General features: G+C 41.7%; 1 protein-coding gene and 2 pseudogenes across 9 annotated transcripts; all 3 read left to right on the forward strand.

Annotated features, from left to right (window-relative positions):
* Positions 1-237: 237 nt before the first annotated feature.
* Positions 238-4,954, forward strand: LOC115686485 (histone-lysine N-methyltransferase, H3 lysine-9 specific SUVH6-like). Of its 9 annotated transcripts, none has more exons than XM_056304492.1 (3): positions 239-475; positions 596-758; positions 1,388-4,954. In XM_056304492.1, the coding sequence occupies exon 3, from the start codon at positions 1,394-1,396 to the stop codon at positions 4,589-4,591; it is 3,198 nt and encodes a 1,065-aa protein (XP_056160467.1). In that variant the 5' UTR covers positions 239-475; positions 596-758; positions 1,388-1,393; the 3' UTR covers positions 4,592-4,954. The 9 variants fall into 9 exon arrangements, with proteins under 9 accessions (XP_056160473.1, XP_056160467.1, XP_056160469.1 ...); XM_056304494.1 differs by having other exon boundaries at positions 1,459-4,954; XM_056304495.1 differs by having other exon boundaries at positions 1,462-4,954.
* A 3,202-nt stretch (positions 4,955-8,156) lies between these two features.
* Positions 8,157-12,383, forward strand: LOC130135375 (tetrapyrrole-binding protein, chloroplastic-like; annotated as a pseudogene).
* Positions 12,384-14,748: 2,365 nt separating this feature from the next.
* LOC115686458 (calmodulin-binding transcription activator 3-like) lies at positions 14,749-21,426 on the forward strand (annotated as a pseudogene).
* Positions 21,427-21,972: the final 546 nt, after the last annotated feature.

Here is a 21,972-nt window from a genome sequence, read left to right on the forward strand (position 1 = left end):
AAGTTCGGGGTTTTTGGTGTCACAAAAAAAAGTTCGGGGTAAATGTGTCACAGATGGCAAAGTTTGGGGTTTTTGGTGGTTTTTTCCCTTAAATAAATTAAATTAGTAGCACTATTTTGATTTCATTTCTTAGGCTTAGAAAAAAGAAAAAGGCAAAAAAAAAAAAAGAAATAAAAAAAATTTCACGGCAAAAGAAATCATTCTGCAATCTGCATCACTTTACTGATTTTCTTTTTCCAAGTTTCGCACACAACACACACCATCGTCTGTTCTGTTTTCACTTTTTCTCTGTAAGAAAGCCGACCGCTCCGTTTTCGCTCTTCGTCGCCGTCGCTGCCCGGCGAGCCTGTCCGGCTCCGCCGCCGTCGGATGCTCCCCGTCGGGACGCGGCCTGCGTTTTCCGGTCTCATCGTTTCTCCGTCGCGGCTTCTCGGTTTGATATTCCTCGCGCCGATGGTCCTCTTCTTCCTCCGATGTACGTGTATTGCATCTTCGGCTTACTTCAGTTCCCTTCTTTGATGCGTCGTTTGTTCGCGAGAGTAATCTTGACTGGAGTTTTCTCTTCTCGTTTTTGATTGTGGATGGGGGGGCACAGAGGGGGCGAACCGATGTGGCTCGGCTCGGATTTCTGCTGTTTCGAGCGCGTCGGAACCGAATTGGAAGCGGATTGGTAGTTGCCGGAGCATCGGCGGGTCGGGCGTGAACGATGCGGGAAAATTGGGGTTAGGATTTGGCTCGGCCGGCTCGGTGAGTTTGTGGTGAGTGACGAAAATGAGGTTGGTCCGTGTTGATGCTCTGTGGGTGGCCATGCGATTGTCGTTCGTTTAGAATATGGTTTCTGCGTGTGATTGTCTATTCATGGCAGTTTGCGTGGTTCGAGGTTCTGAGCAGTGTCTATTATGCACAAGCATGTGCACTCGAGTGCATGGGTGTTTTGAGGTGCTCCCGGAGCATGACCTTCCCGTACGCCCATGTCCATCGACCTGTGTGTTGTCATTCTTGGGTGAAATTAAAAAATTTCATAACTTTCCGCTTTGGTGGATATGGAGCATGTGTTTTAGGAGTACTTGGAAATTTTTCGTAAGTTCGGCAATGTTTTTTATGAGCTGGATGGTCATCTGCCGTTTGTGTAGTGCTCGTGAAGCCCATAGAGGTTTTGTTGTATTGTGCATAGTGAGTCTTCTAAACATTTTGATGATCGTGGTTGATGATTTCGGATGATTTTTTGGTCTTCCTGTGTAATGTGATTTGTCTAACGGGGATAATATAGATCCGTTCTAGCTTTGTGCCATACTGTCTTGGGCAAATGGATGGTTCACTGGTACTCTTGTTGGTGGTTGTCTAGTCTTTTATGCAATTTTGAGTGTTTCACTGCTTTGTTATTCAGAATTCAATGGCTGTCCTAAATAATATGCTGCATCACGAGCCATCAAGAGCTGTAACTTCTGTTCATGACAGTAGTTCTGTGTGGAGATCTGGACTACCAGCGATGGCCAATGGCGATTGCTATTCTCATAATGGCGCACCTAAGTACAAGCGAAGGACGGTTTCTGCTATTCGTGATTTTCCTTCAGGATGTGGACGATTTGCTCAAAGAATCACTGTGGAACCAGCAAAGAATTCAGTTTACATTGCCAGCTCTCAGAATAAGGGGACTGCAGCTGAGGCTGTTGATGCATCATGGGGAGGTCATGTTGATTCTAGAGTCGGAGATTCTACAGCTATCCTCACACAAACTAATGTTGTAGAATCTAATTTGAAAAAGTTGGGGCAGGTGTCTGATGTGGTTGAGGGTCTAAACTCAGTGAATGAGAAGCAAGCGACAGGAATGTCTCTGGGGCCTTTAGAGCGAACAGGAATTGTAGAACCTAGAAAAGCTTCAGAATCTGAATTGTTCGAGAGAGATGGTGGCGTTGCTGCTGCTCCACAAAATAAAGAGACAACTGAATCAAGTTATGCTAATGTCTGTCCTGGGCATGCTTCGTTAACTACTGGTTCCACCGGCAAGGGTCTCGAGAAACCTAAAGCTAGAAGCTATCCTCCAAGGAGAAGGGTTTCGGCAATTAGAGACTTCCCACCTCATTGTGGAAGGCATGCTCCTCTTCGTGATAACGACGCGTGCTTGAATGTGGTCGCTCCTTTGAAGGAAATAAAGGTCAGTGAGGAAAGTCATTTGAAGGATGAGAAAATTCTAAGGCAGACGGAAGTGACCGTCACAAATTTAATTAAAGAAAGTTTACAAGGTCAGGATTCTCAGGAGTGCAAAACTTTAAATGAGGTAACTGAAGCAACTAAAGCTGAAGTTCAGGCTGAACATGAAGAGAATGGTGTTGGAGGCAAGAGAGAGCGAGATAAGTTGGGAACAATTTCGGAGATGAACATACAACCAGAAGATGCCAATGATGGCTGGGGTGGATCCCCACGTGGAAGTAATCAAGATCTTTTTGTCTGTCCGTCTGGGGCATTTATTGATAAAAGGATCCAGGACATCGGGATCTTTGGGAGAAACAAAAAGGGGGAAAGTCTCAAGAGAAAGCATGCAGATGTATCAGGAAATCAGACATCGGAAGACAATGCTGGTTCATCGGAAGTGTCATCTGAAAGGGTTTTAGTGCAAGGTCTGATGGCTGCACCATTTTGTCCTTGGCAGCAGAGCAAAGAGGGAAGCAAAATGTCTTTTCCTAATAATATGACTGCAGGGATAGGGAAGAAAAAAGATCCAGTAGGCCCTGAGAAATCAAAATTAACACCTAAGCAAAAAGATCCTGTGGGCCCTGAGAAATCAAAATCAACTCCAAAGGTAAAGCTTATAGAAGCAAAAACCTCTGTGCGAAAGACTGCACAGAAGAGACAACCTTTTAAAGAAGAGTCTGCTCATGAAAGCACTAGCAAACTGGTGGTTTGGGAAGATCAGGATGTTGTGGACACTGACGAGCACCGTAAAGATCTTCAGTTGTCTTTGCATCCCAGAACGTTTGCTGTGAACCCACCTCCTTTTGGTCATGGTGCTTCAGAAAGTAAACACAATGATGATGTTACTCGAAAGAAAGTCAGGGAGACACTGCGCCTGTTCCAAGCTGTCTGCAGGAAGCTCTTGCAGGAAGAAGAAGCCAAGACCAAAGGTGAAAACAAACATAAAAGGGTTGATTATCAAGCAGCAAAAATCTTGAAGGATAAGAAAAGATTTGTTAACACCGGAAAACAAATCATAGGTCCTGTACCTGGTGTTGAAGTTGGGGATGAGTTTCAGTATAGAGTGGAGCTGAACATCATTGGCCTTCATCGCCAGATTCAGAGCGGTATCGATTATGTCAACCAAGGTGGAAAGGTCCTGGCAACGAGTATTGTGTCATCAGGTGCATATTGTGATGATCTGGATAACTCAGATTTTGTGATATACACTGGCTCGGGAGGAAATGTGATTGGCAAGGACAAGGAGCCCGAAGATCAGAAACTAGAAAAAGGTAACCTTGCTCTGAGTAACAGCATAACTGAAAGGAATCCTGTGAGGGTGATCCGAGGATTGAAAGAAACAAGGTCATCTGATTCTGCCGAAGCAAAATATAGAACGGTTATTACCTATACGTATGATGGGCTGTATTTGGTGGAAGAATGTTGGCAGGAAACGGGCCCACATGGCAAGCTGGTCTTTAAGTTCCGTCTGAACCGGATTCCTGGTCAGCCCGAGCTCGCTTGGAAAGTGGTAAAGAAGTCGAAAAAGTTTGAAGCACGGGAGGGTCTCTGTGTGCGTGATATTTCACAAGGGAAAGAGTCTGTTCCAATATGTGTTGTCAACACCATTGATAACGAAAAGCCCCTGCCATTTACTTACATTACTCGCATGATATATCCTGGCTGGCTCCGGCCTATGCCCTCTAAAGGTTGTGAGTGTCCTAGGGGATGCTCAGATATGGAAAAGTGCATTTGTACTGTCAAGAATGGAGGAGAAATTCCGTACAATTATAATGGAGCTATTGTTGAAGCAAAGCCCCTGGTTTATGAGTGTGGACCTCGGTGCAAGTGCCCTTCCTCTTGCCACAATAGGGTCACCCAGCGGGGTCTCAAGTTTCAGCTAGAAATTTTCAAGACTGAATTAAGGGGTTGGGGTGTGAGATCCCTTAATTCTATTCCCTCTGGAAGTTTTATATGCGAGTATATAGGAGAGCTCCTTGAAGACAAGGAAGCAGAAGAACGGACAGGAAATGATGAGTACTTATTTGACATTGGCACTAACTACAACGACAGTAATCTCTGGGACGGGCTCTCAGCCCTCATGCCTGATGTGCACATGGATTCTTGCGAAGTTGTGGAGGACGTTGGTTTTACCATAGATGCAGCCAAGTATGGGAACGTCGGGAGGTTCATTAACCACAGCTGTTCTCCCAATCTGTATGCCCAAAATGTCCTCTATGATCATGAGGACAAGCGAGTTCCTCACATAATGTTCTTTGCTGCCGAAAATATTCCTCCTTTGCAGGAGTTGACGTACCATTACAATTATACGATAGGTCAGGTTCATGACTCTAGTGGCAATATTAAGAAAAAAGATTGCTACTGTGGTTCTTCGGAGTGCACGGGAAGGATGTATTAAGAGAAATGACTGAAGTATGTTTTTGGGTTTTTGAGAAGGAACCTGTGCTGTTGGCCAAAAAGAAGAGAAGGAAATTGTGCATTCTCAGGTAAGTTCCCTACCGAGCTCAGGCTCACGCAGGCTCTTATAATATGTTACTACTGATATGTATGCACCTGACATGACATTAGAAATTGCACAAGCTTCTTGCTTCACTGCTGTTGTTTGTTAATCAAGCACAGAGGATAGTTGGTATCACCGCAATTGAACATGACAAGAAAATGTGCATAATCAGAGCCGTTAGTTGATTTAGCTTTTCTGTAGATTCCGTCCTACAAGAGTTGTATTTGGGGTGAAATTATATGACAGGAACTGAATTCTGAATTTTTCAGCATACTTTGTTTTCGGTCGTAGTCGCTACACAGTTTTCTTAGTATACCTATCAAATTTTTAAAAAAGTCTCTGAATAAAATAACACAACTGTATTAATCAAGCTATTTTTAAATTGCAACGTTCAAATTTGGAGGCCTATAAAAGGGACTAAACTCGAACAGATGTGGCACAGTTGACTGGGCAAAAACAAGAGAAATGAAGCTATATTTTTGAAGTCTTTGAGTCTGTTTTTTGTTATAAGCTTGTAACACCCATTTGAGTATGTTTTTCTAAGAGCTAGCAAGAGAAACTAGAGAGAAGATATTTGTTTAGGTAAAGAAATAAAGTGCATGCCAAACTCTTTGAAAACACTATAGAGATGTGATTTATAGCGTGGGAGTGTGTTTTATTATGTTGTGCACACGGGGTGTGAGAATAGCTATCAGAGGGTTTCAATAGTGACTAGATCCATAGGGGATTGTTGTAGGAGTCTGGCTTTACGTGGCAGGAGGTGTTACGAGCATACAGAAGCTCAATATTTTCATCTGGGGATCTCATCAAGAGAGAGCCTATGTTTGAGTCCGTTAATATATTCAGTTGGACAACCTTCTCATAAAAGTATAAGCTAATGAGTTATGGACCAACTATGATATATTAAGGGTACGTTTGGTTCGGCTTTTGGGGAAATTCTTTGGGAAAATGTAAAAGACTTTAGGTTAAAGAGGTTTTTTGAAATGTAAGTAGTTTTGGTATATTATAATTTAAAAGTGCATTGGGAAACAATTTTGGTTTAAATGGTTTTAGAATCACACATTGTAAAGGATTTTCTCTATTTTTTTAATAAAAAAACTCAAAATTGGTGAAGGGCTCCGTGGCCTGTGCGAGCCAAGTATGGTACCGGCGGTCCTCACTTGAGGTCACTAGGTTGCCTTAGGTTGGGTGCCCTAAGGCAAGACTGTTGGCGCTATATCTGGCTTGTTGTCAACTAGATTCGGTCTTATTGGCGCCAAATTTGGCCTTGCCGGCGACATCACGCGAGTTGAGAACATTTCCGAAATTATGATAGATTAGCGATAGGAAAATTGGAAGGAAAAAAATATATTAGCATTTCGCAAATGTTCAAAATCCAAATTATCTCTAGACCTGTCTGCCTTTGGAAATGCAATTGCATCTCCTTAAAGCCCCTTGGAAAAGTGGTTTCCAAATGCACCTTAACTACTCTATCATAACAATTATTTGATGTGGGGATTTTTTAACACAACTCACATGTGCATTATTAGCCTGATATGTTCACTAAAGGGAGAGCATAAGTTTGAGTTTGTCAACATATTCAGTTTGGCTCATCTTAACTATTGATTTGAGCTAACGTGAATATATTAACTACTCTACGCTACATCAATTATCTGATGTGGGATTTTTCTAACACAACTCATACGTGCTTCTCAACAATCTTCAATCCTAATCTCCAATCATCACTAATCAGTGCAAACACACACTTCGCCCATGGTCTCCCAGACCAAATCCTAATGGCAAATCGCGTCCTAGCAACCGCAAAGATCCATGGGATTCCTTGATGAGTCCAAGCCCACTAATCAATCATCGGTTTTATATCATTTGTTGGAGAAAATATTCGGTGGTTACGAAGCGCCACGTCATGGCATGCGTTTTTTACACGTTCTATAATAAAATGATGTGTACGCTAAGTTGGAATAACAAAAATAAAAAAACCAATTCGTCTCTCGCAAGGTGGCTTGGCCTTGATACTGAGGAGCAGCTGGCGACTCTGCTGGTGGCAACAACGAGGGGAGGTCTACAACTCCAACAAAGCAAAGAAGCTTCCGTTATTGTCATTGTTCGTCCATGGACGAGATTTAGAGTTCGTCGTCAAAACTCGCAACCATGGACAATTTGCGGTCGCTAGACCTGCTAATGAGGTGGCTCACGAGCCATGGACAAGCAAAGCTTGCAGCCATAAATGATGGAGGACCCCTTTTGGTGTTGCTTGCGGTCGGCCCGAGCCACCCCTCTGGCTTCGACTCTATCTTTTTCTATTTTTCTCCAACCTCCTAGTCTGGCATTGTGTCTCTTATTCATGGCCGTCGTCACCTTTGCTGGCGTTGCTCTCCAAATCTCCAGATTTGGCCATCCATGGCCAAAAGCGTTTGGCATGACGCCGCTTGTCCATGGTCGTCGTCGGCGTCGAGCAACGCCGGAAGGGGTAGCTCGATCTGGAAGTTCGGTCAGATCCAGAGCCATGGCCGTGAGCGATGATGCCTTCTTTGGCTCTGGTGCTGGCATCGGCGGCCATGGACAGCCAGATTGAAGAGACGGCCAACAAGCCTCTTGAACGGGCGCATACAGCCATGGAGGACGGCTAGACTGGAAAGAATAGTGGGTTGAGGAGAAAGAAGAAACAAGTTAAAATATATTTTTTTATCCTAAATCAATGAAGACCTGTCAATTTATTGTATGACATAAGTAAAAAACGCACACCACGTCAGCAATTGATGTGGCGATTTGCAACCATTGAATATTTTCTTCATGTATTGGGAGTACTTAGTAGAAATCAATTACTTTCAGCTAGGGACATCACAAAGAGAGTGTAAGTTCAAGTCGATCAACATATTTAGTTAGATTCACCTTTACTCAAAATCTCAAGATAATGAGTTATGAGTTAATAGGAGTTTTCTACGTATATTAACTATTCTACACCATAACAATTATCTGATATGAGACTTTTCTATCATAACTCCAACTGAATAGGAGTTTCTACACTTGTAACGAGACAATGTTTGTATGCTTGGCTTGGCTTAGTAGAGGTTAGCCTACTTGAGCTGCTATAATAGGAAAAAAGGACAAAAGGACGTAGGCACAAATTGTTGAACCTCTATGCATCAAGGTTGCAAATTCTCCTCTTAAATTCTATTTCCATTATTTATGTTGCTTGTCCACACATTGCAGAGATACAAGATTTTTATTGGGGTTGGTTTTACAAAATCAGTTTGCATTTTCTTGAAAAACCATTTTGCATCCTTGTATGTTGCTTATTTGGGCCTAGCAATGAGAAATTAAGGGCGTATATGATATCCATTATGTTTTTCTATTTTTCTGTTTTTAGGAATACAATTCATTTTTTTTTCTGGGACGAAATTTTAGCCCAGAAATAAGTTTGAAACAGTTTTGCTTCTCTATTTTTAGAACATAATCAAAAATAAAAACTCTCCCCTCCCACTCACTTTCCACCTCCACCACCACCACCTTTTCTCTCTCCCCCACCACCACCACCACCACCACCACCACCAACACTGCCACCTCCACCTCCACCTCCTTTGTCCTCCTTGAGCACCACTTCGCCGCCAAGAACTTCTGGCAAGCTGACGAGGAGACTTGCCGCCTTCTCATCGCCCTGGCTAGCAATGTTGCCATCAAGCGCGGCTATGTCTTTTTCTCTGAGGTCCAATTTATCGCTACAGCCGACCTCAAGGAGATCAACGACCTATGGTGTTGCCACAACAACGACCACTTTGGATACATCATTCAGAAAAAGGCTGTGGGACAAGGCTAGTAGGGATTTCACGAGGTTTTTCATTGAGGTCGGGTGGATAAAGAAGCTGGACATGGAGGTTGATGTGACATCCTAAGTTTTGCTTATCCGATAATAATAATTAGGCTATAAAGCTCAATATTATTGAGTACGGAGTTAGAATGGAATCGTTTATGCTCGGGGTATGAGCAACGCGAAATGAGCTTGTGAATTAACATTGGAACAAACACAGTTGGAGGCGGGTGACACTAGTTACTAAATGATAATACTAGGTCACATATTGAGATCCGACAATCTTTCAATCTTCCGTCTAGTGATCATAAGAATTAAACTTGTCATTCGGTATTGTCGCCAATGATTTCATGGCTTTAGTAAATCGAGAGATACACTCTACATGTTAATTCTAGCTATGCGACGTTAATGAAATGTTCACTTATGTGATTTGTGGAACCATACACCTAATCCTCACCATGACCGAAAATTTAGAGCCATGTTTGGTATTTCAATTTTTTCTAATTTCGAAAATTTGAATGCAATTTTGCATGTAAATAGACATATGTCCACTAAACTTGACACCTCGACTCTCACATGCAAGAAGCAATTTTCTAAATAGGCAAGATGAGTGTTGAAGGCTTTGACACCAAATGAGGGATAAGTACAGCGCAAGTGCCATAATTTTTGTACGGAGGACACTTGAGTGCCATAACTTTTTTTTTGCTCACTTGAGTGCCATAACTTTCAAAAAAATGATCACTTAAGTGCCACTTATGAGTTGGTCGTGAGGGCCCGAAACCGCGGCTTTTCCGGCCGAACGGTGACTTTCCCGGCGAGGCGAGCACCACCAGCTTGAAGAGGGGGTGTCGGTGAATCATTCCATGGCCTCCGTTCGTCTCGAAATTTCCGTTATAGCTTTCGTTGACGAAGGTAAAAATGCTTCGTATTCACACAATTTATCCCACTACATCGGGAATCCCACGAAGTGGATATGCTTCAGAAGGAGATGAGGCCTAAGCGGTATTGCTAGCAAGCTTGACTGTTTCTGTCATCACTATTAGCCAGTGGGGAGGCACCAATCTTTAAGCGTGGCCAACCTTAAGACTAATACGAGTCAATCGGGGGCACAGAGTCCGATTCCCCGCTTCCACCTCCCAAGTACTATTCGTATTATTTATTTGTCTTCGTAGACCGCCCTGCAGATAAGGTTTCACATCCAGCAATCTGATCATTCAAATAAATTGTGTGACTACGAAGCATTTTTACCTTCGTCAACGAAGGCTATAACGGAAATTTCGAGACGAACGGAGGCCATGGAATGATTCACCGACACCCCCTCTTCAAGCTGGTGGTGCTCGCCTCGCCGGGAAAGTCACCGTTCGGCCGGAAAAGCCGCGGTTTCGGGCCCTCACGACCAACCCCTCTGACAAGTGTGATTATGAAGCATTTTTACCTTCGTCAACGGAGGCTAAAACGGAAATTTCGAGACGAACGGAGGCCATGGAATGATTCACCGACACTCCCTCTTCAAGCTGGTGGTGCTCGCCTCGTCGGGAAGGTCACCGTTCGGCCGGAAAAGCCGCGGTTTCAGGCCCTCACGACCAGCTTGTAAGTGGCACTTAAGTGATCATTTTTTTGAAAGTTATGGCACTCAAGTGAGCCAAAAAAAAGTTATGACACTTAAGTGTCCTCCGTACAAAAGTTATGGCACTTGCGCTGTAGTTACCCCCACCAAATGACAAGTGTCGTTGAGGTTATCACAATTGGCGATTAACATGCAATATTGAGCCCGAAAGCTTTTAGGAAGACTTGAGCACTAATTTTCTCTCCCTCTCCCTCTGGCCGAACCCTATATCTCACTTTGCAATCCATTTTTCTCTCAATACTCTTCACCCAAAAGCTCTCAAGAATCAAGCACTCAAGTAGATTGAGGTGCGATTATTCCAATCAAGCCAACAAGTAAGTGAAATTGCTAAGTTCAATGATATAATGATCTTCTTGATTCTTGGTGAGTGAGTGTAGTCTAGGCATGGTTGCCTTCTAGTTTCTCGGTTTGTTGAATTTATGTTAAAAGTTGTCCTTGCATGTGTAATTAAGTCAATTTTGATGTTTCTCAGCTCATCGGAGCTAGACATAGGCGAGGGATGGTCTTATGGCTCTCGGGTTGTCCTAGAAATTGTGGAAACTGCGTTGTGTTGGTGAACTTTTAGTGCTCGGCTTGTTAATTGAGTCTAGAAATGTTGTTGCCGTAAGACGGTGCTAGATTTCTAGCCCCCAAGTCCACGATTGCACGCTGGATTGGAGTGAACCGTGTGGTGTCCATTTAGTATGATGTGATAGGTGTGCTGAAATTGGTAATTGCAAGCTGAAATATGTGATATCGTGTGGTGACACTAATTTTCTAACTTACGATTTGGTGATTACATGCTAAATTGAGTTGTTCGTGTGATGTAATGCAAGATAAAATACATGAATTGTGTGAAAAGAAATGATGTTAAGAGATAACCATTGAACAATGAACCAATAATGTCCCGGGGGAGTTGGGATGCCCAAGGACAGTGAACCTTAGATGTCTCAGACAGCGAACCAAGATGCCTCGGAGTGAGATGCCCAGGGACAGCGACCATGGCGGCCCGGACAGCAAACCAGAAGTAACCCGCGTTGACTGGACGGCGAACCGGTGTAAATCCGCGAGTCGGGTGAGGAAAAGATCACATGAAAGTATAAGAAACAAGGCGTGTGAGTTCATGTGCGCTTGTGTGCTTTTGTGTTCGTGATGCATTCTTTGGTTCTTGCATTGATGGTCTTGTATTGTCCAATTCGGTCCACATGTGTTCAATCAATGATTGTGAGTCCTTAGTTGTTCTTGTAGTTGTCTCAATAGTGTTAGTATTGAGTACAATATTTGCATTATCTTGGACGAACCTCATGACCGTGTGGTGGGCGGATCTTGTAGTGTAGAACTTAGTTATTTCGCTTGTTGGGCTTCTGCTCATTCCTCTGTTTTTCAGATAATTAGCATGGACGTTCCATTGATTGCATTTTAAGGAGTGCCCATTTATTTCGAGGGCTCTCTCGAGGACGTGATCATCCTTGAGTCTACTATGACATTCATGCGGTACAAAGCTACGGTTTGGGTAGATGTAAGGCATTCGGAGTGAATTCCCATTCGGTTTGTGGAATGGTACATTAACTGTAACGGCGAACTACTTGGATCCCTTCGGTTTGAGGATGATAGAGACGAGGAAGAGTAGATAGGCGGGTCGATTTGTGGATTCCCATTCGGTTTACATAATTCCTATTCTTTTAGTGAGACGAGGCAGTTGGGTAGAGGAGTATTGGCACTTTTTGGCCCCTCCCAGGCGCTTGTTAATACTCTTTTGGTATATGAAAGAAACATGTGAATAATAAGAATGTAATGAACCTTTTTATAAATATGAAATGAAAGTGATATGTTATGATACTTGCGCCTTGTCTTGGCAAGTCGGGTATGTACGGTTATGAATTGGCTTCCGTTTGTGTGATTAAAAGGAAAGATTAAAAGAGCATGTATTAGTAATTAACGTTCTGATGCGTCAAAGCTTAGCAGTACAATTGCAGTACAATTACAAGTCATTCCCAACTGAGTTCATGTGGGAGCTAAAGGAGGACACTCCTGAGAGTCATTTGCCACTCACCAATGCCCTAAGAGAGACTTAGTTGCTCAACAACATCCTCGCTCAACCTACTTTCACTGACAAGGAAGATGAAGAAGTAGAAGAAGAAGAAGAGATACAAGAACAAGCTGATTTAGCAATCAAGAACGACGGGCCATTAAAAGGGTTGACGGACAAGAGTGCCTCCTCAAAACCACAACCCCAAAGGGTGTTCAAACCAAACCACAATAGAATTGTTCAACTATAGGATTGTCATTGAGATGAACAATCCTAGGAAAAGTATTGCCAATAAAATGGCAAGGGATTATAATATGTCAGAGATTCCACGAAATTTTATGTCGTTATCAAATGCGTTTCTCTACTCAGAAACTCGTTCTGGGAATAGAAAAATCTATTTTTGGTCAAAAATTATTCTCAGAATTATAATGATTATCATTCGCACCCTTAAGGAGTTTCTATTTGTAAAAGGAGGTCACTAGCTACCATTTACAAAGACTTATTAGGAAATTACAATTGTCGAGAATAGTTACCAAATCACTTATGAAATTTGAGATGTTTTACCATATTATATCCAAAATTTATTCTACCTAGTAGGGGTAAGCGGTTCCAGGTTCCATATAGATTTCACCTAGAACTTAAAACCTACCCGTTGGTAGGGGTGTGCAAAGAAATCGAGAACCACCCTGATCGCCCGGAACCGGACCGGATTTGCTTGAAACCGGCGGTTCCGATGAGGACCGGTCCGGTTTTCTGTTCTAATTAACTAGAACTGGTGAGTACCAGTTTAGTTTCCGGTTCTAAGTGTGGAACCGCCCACCCGGACCGAACCGAATTGGTAATATATATGTATAATTTTTAAGAAAAAATTCAACAAAAAAAAAAGAAAACATTTTTAGAAAAATAAAAACCATAAAATCCTTAATTTAAAGCTCGACTCTCAACTCTCATCGACTTATGGCCGCACCTCCAGCCTTTCATTGCCTCCCTCTTTCACTCGCGGTCACCTTTATTTGCGTGAAACTTGGTGGGACTAGTTCCATGGAACCAACGGGTAGTTTCTGGTTCCAATTTCTTGGAACCACTCCTTAGTGGACGGTTCCCGGTTCCATGTTGAGAACCGTCCGCTGGGAACTGCCCACTCGGACCATGCTCACCCCTACTCATTAGAACATGTTTCTTATTTTTTGGAGCCTAAAACCTACTTTGCATATCATGGAACTTGGAATCGACCCTAGAAACCTACTCTATTACAGGTTCTAGGGTCGGTTTCAGGGTCTATCTAAGTTCCACTTGTATTATTAATTAAACAATTGTAGTGAATCATTACTTTTTATGACTAGCACTTTCTGTTACAATCTATTGGCATATTTAGACACACAAAAATAAGAAATATTAACAAAGTAAAAGTCTCAAGTCATAAAATGGAAGTTCAGACTAGTGATTTTATATTATACACTTATCATCAGATGCCATAGAATACTGCAGGATCGCGAGAAGACATAGACCAAGAAAAATACAAAATTTGTTTCAAGGTCCACTTACCTAGAACCTAAAACCTACTCGTCGAAACAGTTCCTCAATTTTTGGAATTTGGAACCTATCCTGCATATCTTTGAACTTAGAATCAGACATGTTCCCACTTCTCTGGTTCTAACTTTTACTCTAAAACCATACTCAATTCTACTATTGGGGGTGAACATGGTCCGGGTGGGTGGTTCCCACCATGGAACTTGGAATGGCCCATAAAGGAACGGTTCCGAAAAATTGGAATTGGGAATCGCCCGTTGATTTCATGGATCCATTCGGGAACTGGACCGGTGGGTCCATAGAACTGGTTCCACCAAACTTCACGTAAATGGAGGTGACCGAGAGTAAGAGAGAGAGGCGGCCGAAGGTGCAGCCATGAGTTAATGGGTGTTGAGAGTTGACGTTGTGAGTTGATGGGTGTTGAGCTTGAGAGTTGAGCTTGAGAGTTGAGACCATAAGTGAGAGATAGAGAGATGACTCAGACAAAGTGAGAATGAGGCGAGACGAGCACTCAGTTGATGGGCGTTGAGATTCATATTAGGGATTTTAGGGTTTTCATCTTTCTTAAATTGTTCTCTTTTTTTGGTTGGAAATTTTCTTAAAAATTATATATATTATCGGTTTGGATTGGGTGAGCGGGTGTGCGGTTCCACATTTGGAACTAAGAACCGGACATGTACTCACCGGTTCTAGTAAATTGGAATTGGGAATTGGATCGGTCCCCTCGCGAACTGTTGGTTCTGAGCCGGTTTGGTACGGTTCCAGGCGATGCGCAATTTCTTTCCTACTGCCTAGTAGTGACATAACCTAAGAGGAAGTAATTTATGTCGAAAGTACCTCTTTTGGCTGCATGGGTCAGTCATTTTCACTATCAATAGCAAAATGAGTGATTGCTAATTTTTTATCACTATAGTTTTCCCTATGTTAGTAAATCGAATCGAATAATCTAATCGCAGTGTCATTCCGTGTCATATCATAACTAAAAAAACAAAGTTCGTAAATTACCTTTTGGATTCATAAATTGTGTGTTTGATTTTATAAAACTACCTTTTTACTTCTCGTAAATTTTTGTAAATGCAAAATTCATCCTAAATGTTGTAAATCACGTTTCGCGCTCGTGAATGCGCCCCTTTCTCTCTCTCTCTCTCTCTCTCTCTCTCATGCACACTCTCGATCTCTCTTTCGCCCTACGATGTTTCCGATTCTCGTCGCGGTCGGTCGAACTCGAACGCGTCCTTCATCCTTCATCTCATCATCGAGATCGTCGATTTCTCGAGCCGATCGCGAGTCGCAGCCCCTCGTCGTTGATGCGCATTTCGGTTCGCGGATTCTGAATGCAAACTCTGCAACCGCGATCCCCCTCGCGATGAGACCTAGGGTTTCCCGTGCGGGCATTGATTGGCGCATTGCCGAGTGTCGGAGATGTCTGCCCGCTCGACGTTTGGGTTAGTTCTTGTGGCTGTTCGTTCGTCATTTCTGGTTTTTTGTTTTGTTTTGTTTTGGTTTTGTGTGTTAATGGATAGGTTTCAGGTAGTTCTGATTGACGAATTTAGTAACTCGAGTATGGAGATCTTACGTTCTTCTTCGATGATATGCTCGACATAGATGGAATGGTGGCTATGTAGTCTTTACCTTTGTGGTTGCTTGTCCTTGTGCGTGTTGTTCTGTCATGAAGTCAGTTAGTCCCATTACGAGGCGACCGTGAGGGACAAAGGCATTTGAGTGGCTTTGCGCGTGTGGATTTGTTCTTGGTAACCAGGGGACCGAGACTGAAATACATCGAACAGCCTCCAATTCGTTGGGCCAAATCTCTTTTATTTGTGATTGGGTTTTATTAGAACACATTGAGGAAGTGCGCACCGCTTGCCCTCTGATGATATGTAGTCTTTCCACTTTGCTTTATTAGATTTTTTAATTTTGGTATTCTTGAACTGTGGCAGACCTACAGCAGATGCTGCAAGAAGCGCAGGCACAGTCGGCCTCGTCCGAGAGAAACTTGCGAAATACTTTGGAACAACCAAAAGTCTAGTTTGACACCAGAGCCACCCTCCAGGCCTCCAGGTTGCTATGACTTCTCATTTTGATTTTGCTAATTGTTTGATTAGCTTTGATAAGGGGCTCCTTATAGTAGCTCTTTTGCTGTTCCGCTTAGTGTTAACAAATAAGCAATTGATGGTTCTTCTCTCTTATTGCTTTCAGTTCCAATAAACAATTGAGTTGACTTGATCGTTTTCTGTAGTCTTGTGTAGTTTATGGTAACATATCACGTGAAATCTTTGTTCAGGGTTCACTAGCATCAGATTGAATTGAAGTCCCAATGGAGCTTTTATCACCTTCTTTCCATTTTTACTTTTTCGGCTAAGCGTCATTGTCGTATTGGTTGTCTTGAATCAAGTTGAACCCAATAGGATCTATCAGAATGGTCCAGATAGAATGCTGGTCGTAAGTTAGTATAACAATTGATAATTTTGATGCGTGAGATGCAGCTTCTGATGAATTATATCTTCTAGCAGTTTCTATCATCTGATTTTGCTTGCGCTGCTTGGTCTTTCCCTTGCATGAATCAAGCAGTGTCACCAATTCAATCAGTAACTGCATGGTTTTTAGGAGCTATTTGGATTAACTTGGGTTCCCACCAAAACAAAATAGTCTTTAAATGAAGAAAATCTAAATGATTTTAAATGAGTTTGGATGTCAGCCTTTTTGAAGATTTGAGGTTTCTAGTATTAACTAAAATTTAGCACAAACAGAAAAAGTTAAAGTGAAAAGCTGAAAACAAGTCGTGGAAACACACTTTACAATTCTGGCAACAAAAAGCACACGCGCGCGCATACACACACTTAATAATTACTCTTCCAGGGGAACCTGCTACTTGTGGGGTTCAACACGACTTTTGGTTATAATTTTCCTCCTTTGAGTTGGACCACTGCTGTGACTACATGTTCCTTCTTTCTTCAGCTAGTTCATTGTTCTTGTATGATTGTAGAGCACCCTGATATATTCAGAAAGATGCTCATTGCTGGAGGAAGAAAAGAGATGGAAAGACAGTCGAAGAAGCACATGAAGAATTAAAGATAAGATTTTGTGCAGACACTGTCTTTAATGGGACAGTCATAGGCATTGCGATAACCCATTGGGTCAATGCTGTATGCAGCTGATTGATTAGTATTGAAATTTTGTCTTGTCAGTCCACCACATTATGGTCCCACAGTTTACATCCCTATATACTATCACAACTAAATAAAGTAGTAAAATAGAAAATTGTTGTTGCAAGCGCATGTAGTTAGCTTTGCCCAAGGGATTTGTAAGCTCTTGTTCTAGGCATCACAACACTATCAATTTGAGTGATTTTGGAGTAGTCTTGTGGGATAATGTCAGGGTCCTATTCTTAAATAATACTTTAACCTTCGAATCTTGGATTGTTAAACTGTGGCCATCTTACTAGTGGAGGTATTAGCTAAGTCATAGACAATTTGGCTGTTACCATAAATGACTCGCATTTGCATATCAGTTCTCATGACAGGATTCATTTTAGTAACTGATGAATAGTGTTTCAAATGTCACAAGTGTTCTGATGATGTATTTTTTTTTCTTATGCTGATTTAAGTTGACTCATGAATTTCAATCTCTTTTCTAATTATCAGTACTCTTCTTGTATGCCATTATTATATGTATTGCAATATTAGGTATAATATATGGTCTGCAGTTTAAGGATTGACAGAGGCGTGATTGCAGAATAATTTTGATGTTTATGATCTGTCTGGATTGAATTGCCAGGCACCGCGAGAATCCTTTCCTTAGGCCAGTTTTCTGGCATAATAGTTAGATCGCTCTCGATTATGCTGATTTTTAACTTGTTAGCTTATCTCTAGCTTATGTAGTAACTTTACATGTCAACCTTTTTGTTTAGCTTAATTTGTCCTACTCTATCAGTCTTTGAGCTTTCCCACTATTTACACTATGAGATTTTAAATGATCTTGCAGGCAGGTAGTGTGGATGTTTTGCACTGCTTTATGCCGATGGGCAGGACAATGAGAACTCTCAACGCAGAAGCCACTGGATGCTTGATAGGTGAGGTGCTGTTCTTCCTCTGGATGAATATGTTCTATGTATTGGAACTTGCGGGAGTTTTAGAAATACTCACAGTTTGCAGTCATTATTTTTCACTGGGAAAGATCATTCGATAGCCTAGCAAAGTGTTCCATGCAGATTTTTATATATGACGCGTCCAAGTTTTTTTGTCTTCAAACTTACAATAATCACCTTGCATTCGAACATATTTACACTCCATTCATGTTGGAAGATTATCTTGTCTAGCTGTCGGTCTTGCTGGCCCACTGTTTCACAACTTTCGATGACTATAAGCTATCATGTTGCGACAGTGCTTTGGTTAAATTTATTTTTGTCCTTCTCATGAAAGTCATCTTTAGGCTGCACTCAGTAGCTATTTGTGATATGTCATGAAAGTTCAGTAGCTATTTGTGTAAATTTATATTTTTCCTTCTCATGAAAGTTCATTGATTAGATTTCCACGAAAATTGTGATACGTGTATGTGGTATTGTGTTGCCATCGATATAAATAATGTGTGCATTCATCATCTTGGTACAAAGCTTTTGTTAAATTAGTTCTTCTCATCAGAATTTTTTTATGCTTAACTATGGAGCTAGTAGTGGCTTGTCATTGCAAAAAAGTGCAGCCAACAGGATTAGCATGAAAAATTCAATGCATATATACTTATTCCATTTAAAAGTCTGTTAGATTAAGCTTCCTTCTTGGCATCCTTACTTTTATATTATTGAAGTTTAAAGAAAGGCTAATTCGAAACATAAAACACTGTAGTTCTAGAAGTGCTTTTACGTAGATGTTGTTGTTATGATTATGATTAGCTTGTATGATCATCTTCTCAGTCAACTTAACCCCACCCGGCCCCAATTGGTGAAAAGTGGAAAAGATCTGGAATTCTTCACATCTGACATGAGAAGTTTGTTATTTTTCAAGATGTTAGCACCACATTATGTAGATATGAGTTATCATTGAGTCTACACTACATTTCGCTGCTTGCTCTTTTCCTTATCTTCAGGTAGCATTAGCACATTGATCTTGTTCACCGTAGAGAAGTGAAAGAGGTAGCGTATGGAACCTGGCTTTACAGCTAACTGCATATGTCCTTTTTTTTGGTTTTCTTTGTTGGAGGTGGTCTTTCTCCAATGGGTAGCAAGATACTTTTTTCAGAAAACAATTGGGGTTGCATGTTTGGTGAAATTGAGGTTTCTGCTGAAACTTTAATTAATACATCAATGCGACGTGCGGCTCCTGCTTGCGCTCCCGCAAGTGTGCCATTTTTTGTTTCTTGCAGCAATAGACTAGCATGCAGTGAGGTGAGAGAATGAGTGTCATAAACAGCCATCTATGGCTTCTAATATTGGACCACAATATGAAGTAGGTCTTTAATCACATCTGCCATAATTGTTATATATAGATCCAGTTGCGCTCCTGCTAGATTCCTTTATTGGTTGATGTGATAAGTGCAAGTTGAAGAATGTCACAAGTTCAAATGAATACAACTGTTGCCTTTGATATTGGAAGAGTTAAAGAGGCTTCTAAATCCACAATGTTTGATTACCCATATGCTTGAGGTGCAGCACTTCAATACTTGCTAAAGACAAGCTCCCATGGTGGCTGGTTTGCAAACTTCATGAAGCATGCAGAAGGCCAAATATTTTGGATACACGAGGTCAAGGAGTTATATGTTTGGCCGCCGCCTTCAGTTGTGAATGTGCAAGGGGCCCTAAAATAGCTGCAGGTGTTGATCCCAACTTTTGTGATGCAAGCGGAAGAACAGCTCTGCATTGGGCATCAAATTATGGAAGATAGACCAGCACATGTTAAACCTTTTTATATTTTTTCCCTGAAGCTGGCCACATCATGGGACTTGTTCTGGTCATCACTCACTGAATGGTGACAGTTATCGGTGTATGGCGAATCATGCGATCTCTTTTTATGCGATATTTACTCCAGAACCAGATGCACTTTACAGTCTCTGCTTTTCACAACTCATGCTCCTGTTCAACAACACTGGTGATACTCTGTTTGTTCTTCAGCTTGAATATACATGGCTGACTATGAGGAACATGCTTTGTCGTAAAGGCCTCAAGCCTACAGAATTCACTGGAAAGACAAGCTTTTTAGTAATCTTGATGATTCAAATTACAAATAGGATAATTGCTGGATGAATTGATGGTGATGCCTTCAGTTTTCTCTCTCCAGATTGAAATCTATTTCTCTAATAATTTGTCCTTCAACAGGGAGGAGACTGATTGCACTTGTTGGGCTTGGAGCAGCTTCACGAGCTGTTGATGATCCAAGGCCCCAGCATGTCCTGGTGGTCAAACAGCACTCATTCGGCTTCAAGTAGAGGGCATTAGGGAATTGTTGCATATGTGGCTGAAGCACCTGTTGTCTTTCTTAACTGACTGTCGATGAGAAAGTGATGGATAGGGTGTTGACCACCCTTTGTTGCGGAGAAGGCAGCGAGAGTTAACCCCAATTGTTTCCACTGCAGCGAAGGACGAGGAACTTTGCATGAAAGGTTCTCTTGCTGCAGTGAGAAGCGGCTCTGATTCAAGCTGCCTTTTGAGCTCGTTCATTTCGGCGGGGACAATTAACAAAGGGAAACAACAATGCATCCCAAGTTTTGGCAAATTTAGTAAACTTTGGCTCTTTTGACAAGGTCCAAAGCTTGAGTCACTATGTAGATAATTTGCATTCTGCAGCGGACAAATTTCAGAAAAAGTAATGTGAGTGGGACGGAAGAAAGGAACTTTTGAAGATATGCAACCAAATTGTGAAAGTTCAGGTGATTCTGTACCTTCAACTGCAACACAATTTCCAGTTGCTACCTTTTCTGATTTATGCTTTTTCATAATCTAATGTATCAACTATTAAGTTTTCTTCATGAAAATGCCCCCATAATTCATTGTGAATGTTTTCTTCTAGTTTTTCCATAAACCAAAGAGCAGGGATTAGCATCAAGTGGATGACTGATTTACCGCTCATGTAGAAAAAATAGTTCGCAGAGAAGGAAAAGACTTTTCTTTTACAACTGCTGCAGCACTGAATTGATTTGTATGCATAGAGTTAGGTTTTGTAGAACCATAACATGACTCAGCTGCCTATAGTTTTCTCACGTCTTGTTGACTACACGGAAACACTTCTGTTATCCAGAATTACTTGCATTAATGATACTTCCTCAAGTAAAGTGAAGCTTATTGATTACCATCAATTACCTGTTATTGATTAATTTTTTTTTATTGTCTATAGGCTCATGTCAGGGGGCATTAAAATGGTCGTCCAGTCAGTTAGTATAATGGAAAAGGCAATACTGTGCTGGAGGTGCAAAAGAACCGGTTTATGAGCATTCAGAGTGCAGAAAAGAGGTGATGATAATGACACAGAAGTTGAGAAAAATTGCGAGTATGAATTTTTGTGGATTGGCCATATTCATAAGTTTGACGGAGTTGAACGAGCTCTAGAGTATGGTTCATGGTCCAAAGGCCCAGGATCATCATATGAGACTGGTCCTGAAGTTAGATAATTTTAAGGTGATGTAGACCCTTTGATGTTCTTTCTACCTCTCCACGTGAGGGAAGCTCTCATATGCTTCACTTAAACAAAAATGTTGTGGAGAGTGCAAGCAAAAGCTAAGAGCTATCTCATGCTAGGATTAAATTATCATACATTACATTTCCCAGTAGATTTTTTAGCTTTTCTTTTACTTTTTCCCACACAGATGGTTAACAAGGGGAGCTGTGAATCACATGACCCCAAGCAGTGCAGAACAGTGGGAGCCTGCAGAGGGAGAAGAGTGAAAGCGTGCAGCATTTGGTGAATTAGCCAGTGTTGGTGTCAGATAGGTGAAGCTGTCTGTTGTATATTCATCCTAGCCGGTCTTGTGTCTACAGTTCTACTTATATCTAACCTGCATTCCATACCCGTTCTTTTTCGTTGGAAGGTATAGAAGGCGGTGATAATTGGTGGGTTGGGGAAGCTACTTCTATATGTGTTGGATTCTTCCTTGTAAAGGATTATAGTTTATTCTTGTTAGAGATTGGGTGATTGGTTGGGAGCCGCTTCTGATTGATGATTATGAGAGCTGCCTGTGTAACACTAGGAACTGCGAATGGTGGCTGGATCATCAAGCCACTTATCAAGTTACTTTTCATCTCTCTTCACCAGCTGAATATGGCAATGGCCTATTTCTTACCAAAGAAAAATGGTTACAGTTGCAGGCAATGACATGACCAATTC

This window comes from Syzygium oleosum, unplaced genomic scaffold, assembly GCF_021117445.2.
Source record: "Syzygium oleosum isolate NSW1041296 unplaced genomic scaffold, Sole_v2.1 Sole_v2.32, whole genome shotgun sequence".
In the NCBI taxonomy this organism is placed as follows: Eukaryota; Viridiplantae; Streptophyta; class Magnoliopsida; order Myrtales; family Myrtaceae; genus Syzygium; species Syzygium oleosum.